The sequence below is a fragment of the Antechinus flavipes genome, chromosome 5 (assembly GCF_016432865.1).
Source record: "Antechinus flavipes isolate AdamAnt ecotype Samford, QLD, Australia chromosome 5, AdamAnt_v2, whole genome shotgun sequence".
Classification (NCBI taxonomy): domain Eukaryota; kingdom Metazoa; phylum Chordata; class Mammalia; order Dasyuromorphia; family Dasyuridae; genus Antechinus; species Antechinus flavipes.
This window is the reverse complement of record NC_067402.1, coordinates 28,256,042-28,266,415: the sequence shown is the minus strand read 5'-3', so window position 1 is coordinate 28,266,415 and position 10,374 is coordinate 28,256,042. Positions and strand designations below refer to the sequence as shown.

Here is a 10,374-nt window from a genome sequence, read left to right as displayed (position 1 = left end):
GCACTCAATAAATAATCTAATAAAATATTTGTTGAATGAACCTGTCCCATTTTATATATTAGATATATTCCTGAATGTTTTTTTTAAAAAAATTATTGTGAACGATACTTTTTCTTTGACTTCCATGATCTTTTCAGAGATGTGTTCATATAGAAAAGTTTTTAGCCTTTTGATAAAATGAAACTATGAAGAAGATTCCTAAAGTTCAATTCAAGAAGGATTCTGCTTCAATTCAAGAAGTCCCTCCACAATGGAATTTTCCATGTAATATAAGTAAGAAAGTTTAAGTAAATGAATAATCATTCTTCATTGATTGCTCATTTAAAAAGCATATACTGAAAAAAGCTTATCATAGACTGGTTTACAAATCTTTGGGGAATTTGGATTGTTTGGGACCAAACTTTAATTAGTCAAACTGGTCATGTCCTTGCTATAGATTTTCAATAGCTATTCCACAAATGAAAAGAGGTTTTTTCCCCCTTTGGCATAGGATTTAAGGAATGCTGGTTCCTGAATCCTGTACTTCAGGGCTTGGCAATCTCTGGTCCTTTGGAATCCTTAGAGGACCTTAGAGTTATTACCCATATGTACCCATATGGACACCAACCATGGTCACTTTTATTTTAATTTAGAACCAACAAACCCTCCGTGTAATTCAGCATATGGAAACAGATATCTGCAGACTGAATAAATGTGTGTGTGTGTGTGTGTGTGTGTTTGTACATTGCTATCTGTCAAATGTATATAGATAACATTGTGATGAATAAAATTCAAATTCACCTAAAGGCTTTATTAAATCCAAGTACCTTTCTGGAACTATATGTTTTCTCAAGCAATGGATATCTGGGTGGAGAGCCCAGAAACCCAGGGGTATACTTACAAAGGATGACAGCTGCTCCCATGCAAAGTTCATGATCAGATTCTCAGTGTAGGATGTAAAGGTGTTTTACCCACTCTTCTCCCATCCATTGAAGAAACATTTTTATTTAAAGTTTTGAGTTCCAAATTCTATCCCTTCTCCTCCTCCCCCTCTGACATGTTAAGCAATCAGATGTCACTTAAACGTATGCAGTCATGTAAAACATTTTCATATTAGTCATTTTGAAGAAGACTCCAATAAAAGAAAAAAATGAAAGAGTGAAAAGTACTATACTTTAGTCTGTATTCAATCAATACCAGTTCTTTCTTTAGAGGTGGATAGTATGTTTCATCAGGAGTCTTTAGGATTGTCTTGGATCATTGAATTGCTGAGAAGAACTAAATTTCCCCACTTCTTTTTCAGAAGACTAGCAAATCTAGGGCTCCTTCGAGAGTTAGCTCAAATAGAGCCTCTTAAAGGGCACAAATCCTGATCCCTTAAGTGCTAGAACTTTTTCCAAACCCTAGTAACTGCTGGTTAGTCAATCTCTCTCTTTTTTCCTTCCTTTCTTCCTTCTTTCCTTCCTCCTTCCCTTTCTCCTTTATCTCTTTCTCGATCTTCTTTCTTTCTTTCCTTCCTTCCCTTTATTTTCCCTTTCCTTTCCTTTCCTTTCCTTCCTTCCTTCCTTCCCTTCCCTTCCCTTTCCCTTTCCCTTCCCTTCTCTTCCCCTTTCCCTTTCCCTTTCCCTTTCCCTTCTCTTCCCTTCTCTTTCCTTCCTTCCTTCCCTTCCCTTCCTTCCCTTTCCCTTTCCCTTTCCCTTCCCTTCCCTTCCTTTCCTTTCCCTTTCCCTTTCCCTTCCCTTCCCTTGCCTTTCCTTTCCTTTTCCTTTCCTCCTCCTTCTCTCACTTTCTTTCTCCCTCTTCTCTTTACACACACACATACCCCCCCCCCACACCCACACCCACACATACACATATACATACATATACATATACACACCCATATATAGTTGCCTGTTTTTCTCTGTAGATGCAGTTTTCCCTTGAGGGGAGAGATTACTTTCTTTTTAAAAACTGGTATCTTCAGTGCCTAATACACAGTAGGTTATTTAACAACTGCTTAGTGAATGAATGCATGAATCTGATGAGTGTCACAAGCTACACGTGAATCCACAGCCCAGTGGGCAACTGCATAAACTTGGCAGATACAAGCAGATCGTGAATGGGCTCTCCTTTGAAGGTGAGACTTTCTCTAACTTCTTCAGATTTTGGCTCTGGCTTCCTGTGCAGGAGATGTCTCCTGGTGTAAAGGAATCGTGGATGCTGGCGAATTAATAAAACAAGCCTCACCATATGAGCACACACAAAGTGAGGCTGACTTGGAGTTGGGGAAGTCTGTGAAAACATCCATAAACTTGGACTTCGCTTCCTTTGTCCCATGGAACTCAATCCTTGGGGCTGACCCCAAATGGGGTCTCCCAGGGGGACCTGTGAATTCAGAAAACTTCCCTTGGGGAGATTGTTACCTCTGAACTTCACTCTCTATGGTCCGGTAAGTATTTTTCTATGTATACATTCTCTGTTTTCTGTTTTGCTATTTGGATAAATGAGTTTCTTTTCTTTTCAAAGAAAAAGAAAAGAAGCAAAGGATTTTATTTGGAAAGTTTTATCTTTTATCAGCTCCTTTCATGTTTAAGCTTCAGTATTTTGTTCTTAAATTTTTATTTGTATAATTTGTTTCTTGTCTTCTGAATTAGATTATAAGCTCCTTCAGAGTAGGAATCATCTTTTGCTTCTTTTTGTATTCTCAGTGCTTAGTAAATAGTATGTGCTTAATAAATACCAGTTGATTAGTTTTTAATGATGTTTAACCTTGGGTTTCCTTGTGTCTGAGGCATCACAGGTGAAGAAGGATTAATTTCTAGAGAGACATGACTGTAAGTCATCAATAGACATCTACATGTCAATAGTTTTTTCTCCAGAACTTCCTGGAGGAACAGTTGGGATGAGCAATTGAAAAGGATGACTAGTAAGCAGGTCCCTTTCCCTGTGATTTTCTGCTGGGGCTGCAAATTAGTACCACCCAGGCACCCAATCTTTGTGTTTTTCTTCTTGATTATGTCTAGACTACTTACTTATTCTGCCTTCCCTTCCCTCCTCCCCTACGTTCCCCTAGCTTCCAGGGGTGGGATGGAGCCTGCTAAAACCAGGATTTTCAGTGTGAGCATTTATGCCTTGGAATTCAGTAAATGCCACAAATCAGGGATTGATTTATTGTTCTATTGATTGTTTAGGCTTAAGAAAGCAACAGAGTAAATATTAATAAGGCAAATTAAATTTAAAAGTGTCAGGTATTTTCAGAAAGCATTAAATATTTAATGTTTACCTCCCTCCTCTCTCTCTGATTCTCTGTCTCTGTCTCTGTCTCTTTGTCTGTCTCCCAGTATATCCATTCTTGTCTGCTCTATTTATATTTATCCCTTCCTCATCCCAGTTTCAACATATCATGGCTTGTTCTAAGAAGTTAAATGGGAATTTTTGAAGAGTTTTTGACCCTCAAAGACCAGCAGAAGTTTAGAAATGCCTAAAATGCATGTATAGTATTTTATAATACCATATAAATTTAGACTTTCTCTGGTACAAAGGGAGGGCCAAAAACATTACATGGATTTCTCAGATCTTGGGGGTGCCTGTTCCTAATCTCCATGATGTGCTAAGGATAATCGTACCTCCCCTGGTTCATCTGAGGACTCTGGCACAGAGTTGTCCCTTGGATTGTTATTCTACTTAATTAAAATTTTACCATTTGAAATAACCTTCTGATTATTTAATAAAAATGACCTATAAAGAAAGAGACAGGAAAGGTTATCAGTTATAAGCTTTTTCTTTCTTTCTTTTCTTTTCTTTCTTTTTTTTAGAATTTAAGCTTACAAGTTTATCTATGCCCACTATATTCATAATTACATTTTAATATCTGCATACAAAAGCTATGTAAAAATTCATTTTTTCCCCAAATATACAAATTTTCTCTTTTGGATAGTTTAAAACATTTCAATCACAGATTTTTTTCTTTAATATACTTTTAGGCTGAAAAAATATTACCAATCTAGCAATATCACTTAACACTGTTTGCAAAAAAAAAAAAAATACATCGTCCAAAGACTGAAAAGGTTGCACTCGATCACGGTGATTTCTCTTGCTTTCAGGGCATGAAAAGGGAACCAAGGAGAGTAGTTTCCTTTAAGGAAAGCACTTTCCCGAAGGGCTAATTTGGTTATAAAAAATGCCAAGTTCAGAAGGAGGAATCCAAAGACGAAGAAGATAGCAGAGGTCAGCTTATTCATGTCCTGATATTTTCTAGACCAACATTACTGTGTAATTCGAGTGCCTTTTTTTCTTTCTGTCTTACATTGTGCTCAGTAATTACAAGAGTTCTATCCGTGTCCTGGCGGGATACAGATGTATCTTTGATTGTCTTGTGCATAAGAAGGGTTTGCTTTTTTTTTTTTAAAGTAGGTAAACTGTGTGATGGCGAGACACAAACAGCATATTTTTTTTACCTGCACAATAATGCTTCTGAAGGCGACATACATTGTCAATGTGGAGACACAAGAGAAAATTCATACTTTTTGCATCTTCAAACATTGATATAGCACAGGAAAAATTCTGTGATAAGGCCAAACCTTTTTTTTTTTTTAAGTTTGTTTCATGTATGTGTGTATTTTTTATGTTTTAATTTTTTTTATTTTTTTTAAGATTAAAAGCAAAATTTTCCATTGTAAAAAATACATACTGGGTGGCTTCTTACCTGGAAAATAAATATCTACATCACAGTATGATAAAATTCATTTTCTATAAAATTTAAATACCAATCATATTATCTTGCTATCAAAAGAAAAACTACATTAATATTTCCATATTATTCAAATAACAGGAAAAATTAAGAGCTTATCTGAGGACCGGTTGGACTTGGTCATTGAAAAGGGTGACATAATTTCAAATGTTTGCCTTTGCTCTCCTTTTGAAGGGTAAATATTCCTTGGGTGCTCATTGAAATTCTGTTAATGAAAAAGGTTTAGCCTTACAAATGCTGGCTACATTTCAAAACCATAAGATTGATTTTCAGATTTATGATTCATGCAACTTAAGGTCAGGATGACACAAACAGATTAGCGTTCCATAGAATAAAAATACATCACTAACAATGACACAGTTTTGAGAGTGACCAGTAGCTCCAAAAAGGCAGGATTTGGGGGTGGGATAGGGAGGAGGGGATGGGGAAGTTGTTGATGCTTATACACCCAAGTCACAAGAAAAGCTCACGGTTAGCATGGTTGGAGCGGAGTTGGGTTTCTAAAAATCCTAGAGCTTGGCAGTTACCTACCATATAATTAGCACATGGAAAACTGCATAGGCATTGCTCCAGGCCCAGATGTCTGCACATCCAAGGGCTGGGGAGTTAAAATTTGAAGCGTGTTGCTAAGGAGCAAAGCTCACTTGACCACAAAAAGCTCGGCTGCGGCACACGGTGTTTTTGGTAGAACCATAAAGGAAATGGGGAGATCGCCATTTGCAGTGGGTTTGGAAATATTGCGAAGCTGATGAGTGGAAATAGAGATCACGTACACCAAACATCCCCCATAGTTAAGGGGTTTATAAGTGAGAAATCTGGTCCCACAGAAATCTTCAGATTCGTTAGAATGTCACCCTCCAACGCAAGAGGAGGAGCCTGTTCATCTAGAGATATACTGGAACCCAAAGCCCTGGCATAAGGCGGAGAAATCCAAGACGACCCCTCACAATTAGCTTTCATGGGATGGAGTTCAGAGATGGATCGAGTGTGATACACAAAGACTGAAACTGAGGCATCGGGAACATAACTTTCAAAGCTCCCCCATTTCCAAATGATTCCATCAGGGTAGAAAGCCAACCAGACTAATTTAGATTTAAGATTTCAGGTCTAAGTCAGTCTGGCTGCTTATACCAATCAGAATATCAGGACAAATATCAAATAATCTCTTCCCTTTGTGCTGTCTTGCTGCAGCCTAAGCGTGCTTTGCATATGACCAACTGGGGCTCGAGGCAGGGATAATCCACAGGGATTTTCTGTTTAGTTTTAGACATGACTTTTTCTTTTCCATTACACAAAGGATCATTAATGTTAGGGCTAGAAGAAATTTTAGAGATTACGGAGTTCACCCTCCCCCCCTCCCCATTTTACAGACAAAGAAACTGAGGTCTAGAGAAGTTAAATATCTCACCAGTGTCACATAACAAATGGAAATGTGTTTGATTTTTTGCTTAGAATTTGCTTGGAAAATAATAATGCTATATTGGGAATAATTGATTCAAGAAGAGCTGGGAACCTGTCCCATTTCCCTATCCTGCCCCTCTCCCATAATTCATTCTATGCCTTGAATAGCTTGCTCTCTCTGGGATTGGTACAAGCTTTCGATCTTTTCCAGAAGCTAGAGCAGATGGCCAGATGCTTCTGTTGCAAAGAGGGAGTGGAGATGTCGACTGAGCAAATAATCAAGGATGCTGACTCGGGGAAATTTGGATGGAGAGATCAGTTTCAACAACCTGGGGGAGATAACGGAGCAGGGACTGTACAGATTGTCCCCAAAGTCTTAGAGCCGCTATAATAGCTTCAAACAATTCAGTTCCTGATTCAGCTTTAAAAGCTTCAAACTTCCCAAAGACTTGATTTCTTTGCATGATTAGTGAATTTTCACCAGGCAGCTGTCAGTTTCCACTCTTGAAAAAGGCATGCCCTCATAACTCATTGGCTGGTTGACACAATTTGAATTATTTACCCTTTCTAAACCTTCCATGACTTATGCTCTTTGGTACCCTTTATTCCCCACTCTCAAAAAAGGATATCTCGCTCCCTTCTACCTATTTCATTTATAATTAATTCACATATTTTTTGTTCAGAATTCTCTGCCTAGAAACTTAGTGCTAATCTAATGGAAGGGGCTTGTAAGAAGAAAAGCTTTTCTGAATTTTTGAATTTTTCTTAATATTCTGAAATTTCCGAATTTTCATAGAATTTGAGAGCTGGAAGGGACATTTGCAGACCATCTAATAGGACAATGTCATTTTATAGATGAGGAAATAGGGTCCGAGAGGTGGAGCCTAAATGCCCAAGCTCCTAAAGTCCAATTGGAGCATCTTTTCCAATCCCATGCTGCAATCTGAATGTGATTGTGAATGTGTTTGGGAGTCTCTTGTTGTTTGCTTTGTCTTGCAGTTTCCAAATTTTACAGGTTTAGTCGATAAAAAAGATGTCTACCTGTGGTTTATCTATTGCATCGTTTAGATAAATTCCAAATCAAAGAATGCTTCTTTGCTTGATTTGCTGAAGTTCACAAGATTAGAGCATAAGCTTCTTGAGGGAAGGAGTATTTGATTTTTTGTTTTGGTGTTCTCAGTGCCTGACACAGTCGGCACTTAATAAAAGCTTGCTGATGGTTGAATAGGATCATAAAATCAAGGCATCATAGGATTTAGAACTGGAAGGACCACCCAGTAAAACTGTCTTCTTCCAGAAAAAAAGAGGCAATTCTGTATCTGATTTTCCACATGTAACATTTTCTAAAATCTACCATTTCTCCTAATGATTTGGGAGCAAAGCTAAATGGCCTGGAGGTATTGACTTTTTGTGATCTCGTTTGGGATCTTCTTGGCAAAGAAAAACTGAAGTTACTGGCCATTTCCTTCTCCAGCTCATTTTCCAGATGAGGAAACTGAGGCACATTGGGTTAAGTGATTTGCTCACATAGCTAATAACTAGATTTGAACTTAGATTTTCCTGACTCAATTGCCAGGTGTTCTATCCACTGCATCAGCTGGCTGCCAGCCTATGGGTACTTCATTCTGAATATTCATCTGGAGCAATAGTACAAGAAAAAAAGATGGAAATAGATGAAAACCATAATTGTTAGTCTCTATACATGGACTCAGGGGACATTTATTAGTGTCTCTGAGAGGATGTGGATCTGGAGTCAGAGGAGCTGGATTCAACTCCTGCTTACTTCCTGTATGATAAACAAACAGTCAATGTTATAAGTTCACTTTAAAAGCAAAGCAAAACAAAACAAAAAGGAAAAACAACTTTATGTTAATGTTCTTGCAATAGTTTCAAGTCTGGAAAAAGAAGGGCGAGGAATGGGGAATGAGTATGATATACTGGCTGTAAAGGCAAGAGGGCCCAGGTTCAAATCTTACCTCCAGCATTTTTTACTAGTGTGAATTTAGCTGTCATTCAATTTCTCTGGGCCTTAATTTTTTGATCTGTAAAATGAAAGGTAACCTCTGAGTTTTCTTCCAGTTCTATATCTATGATCCTCTGATTTTATGCATTTTTTTAATGTATGTGATTTTTTAAATGCTCTTCTCAGACCATTGAGAGACTTTCTCTGAAGTACCAGTTTACAATGCGACCATTGGATGTCTCATTTTTTTTTTCTATTTTGAACATAACTAGTCCATCTCTTTCCTTGGTACACTTCCTCAACCAGGCTCAGATTTATGTCTTTGATCAGAAGATTTGATCTGCACATTAAACCTGCAGTAAAACCTGTTGTCAGCTCAGCCAAGATCATCTCTCCCTTAGGCAATCAAGGCACACAACTTCAGTGACAATGTGGAAGAACCATCGCCATTAAAAAGGGACCATGTTTGGTAAATCTCTTGAGTTCTTGTTCAAGTTTCATTCTCTAAACACACCATATTTGCCTCTTATAAACAGATCTATTCTGTGTATTGTGGAGACCTTGGCCTTGGTGTGGATTTCTTGTGATCACCCAACCCTTTCCTTCCTCTATTAGTTCAACAAACCCATCTACATCTTTAATCTACTTTCTGCATTGGGTGTGAATTCATTTGCAAGTATCAAAGAAATACTAGATCGAAAGATATATTTGTCTTGTCAGAGAACAGATATCCCTATGGTCACAAAGATAAAGCTCAGTGAAAAAAATTCTGGATTTTGAGTCAGAGGCTTTAAATCCCAGCTCTCTCACCTAATGGGCATGTGTCTCTGGACGAATCACTTAACCACTCTGGGACTCAGGTGTTCCATCTGTACAATGGAAAGTTTTGGACTAAAAGCCTCTTAAAGGCCATTCCAGGTCCTAACTCTTATGTTCCTATTTGGGCAGAAAAAGGATGGACGTCTTAAGAAAATGAGCAAGAGAGGATTTGAGATGGAGAGATCAGCTGAGGGGGGGAGGGGACACAAACATGGAAGCTACATTCATTGTAAGATTTCTTTGTACCCTACAAAATGGAACCTAATTGGTAAAGTCCTTCACCAAGTCAAGACGACAAAAAGCATCACTCATTTTTTGTTTTTGTTTTTGCAGCTTTGCTTCGTATCACCATCGACTGGGGAAGGATGGACGCTGGTGATCACTTAGTGCTGGTGAACTCCTGAGCTTTCTTCCCACCTCGCTACCGCACCATTTTCAAAGCATTCTCGCTCAAGGACCGGAGGACGGACTGTGATAGTCACGAGCACCCACATTCAAGGGACATTTCACAAACGACCTTCCCCTCCCAACGACAACAAAGAAATCCCTCCCCCCGAGATACAGAGAAAACACAAATGAGCTAGGCAATGGAATGGAATGACACCCCATAAGTAGCACTGTCAGAATTGTGAGAACCAAGCCAGTCCTTCTTAATCCTCGAACACTTCCAAGAACAGAGGGGGAAAGAGTTCTGTGGGGCACTCCACCTTCATGTGTAGGAAGCGGCTGGCATGGCAGGCGCCAATCATCCGTAGGTCTGTCACCTTCATCAGCAGCTTTGGCCAAAAGTGTGCAACGTGGTGTTTGCGGTAATTAATATAATGTTCAAAGGCCAGCAGGAAACCCTCCTGACATTTCTCTATCCTCTCCACGCTGGCGAGTCCCGGGCGATCTGAGGAGAGGAGGCAAAAATCTGAATGTTATTTATCGCCGAGAGCCAGCACGGCCGAGAGGATCGAGGGCCAGATATAGAACTGGGAAGGTCTGGTGTCTAAACTTGCTTTTGAGAACTACTAGTAGGCTTACTGTGAACAAGCCACCCAACTCTCTGAACCTCAGTTTTTTCATTTGTAAAATAGAGATAATCTCCATCATATCTGTTGTACAAGGTTGTCGTGAGATTCAAATACTCAAACAAGACAATTCGTGTAGGGCTCTTTGCAAATATAAAACACAAAAATAAAGCTATCATTTATCTTGGAAAAGAAAACTGAATGTAGGGACTGGTGGTCATTAGAGTGGGCAATGGTAGTTGGGCCAATATTAATAATTTAGTAAACAGTAGGAAAATATTTTTAAAAATGAACAATACAATAGTAATTGATTACAAACTCCTTTCCTTTTATCAGAGAGAATGGATAATGTAGTGAATGGACTGTGATCTCAGACATTTACTTTGGTGTTTAGTTGTTTTAATCATATCTCACTCTTGATGACTCCATTTGGGGTTTTCATGGCAAAGAGACTGGAGCAGTTTGCC

At 38.6% G+C, this 10,374-nt stretch overlaps 1 protein-coding gene across 8 annotated transcripts in view; it reads right to left on the bottom strand.

Annotated features, from left to right (window-relative positions):
* Window positions 1-3,108: 3,108 nt before the first annotated feature.
* THRB (thyroid hormone receptor beta) overlaps window positions 3,109-10,374 on the bottom strand; it is a 436,159-nt gene continuing 428,893 nt past the window's right edge. For all 8 annotated transcript variants that reach the window (XM_052001825.1, XM_052001827.1, XM_052001822.1 and 5 more), the window contains one exon: window positions 3,109-9,786. In XM_052001825.1, the coding sequence (XP_051857785.1) occupies window positions 9,545-9,786 (242 nt within the window). In that variant the 3' untranslated portion in view covers window positions 3,109-9,544. The remainder of the gene's footprint in view (window positions 9,787-10,374) is intronic.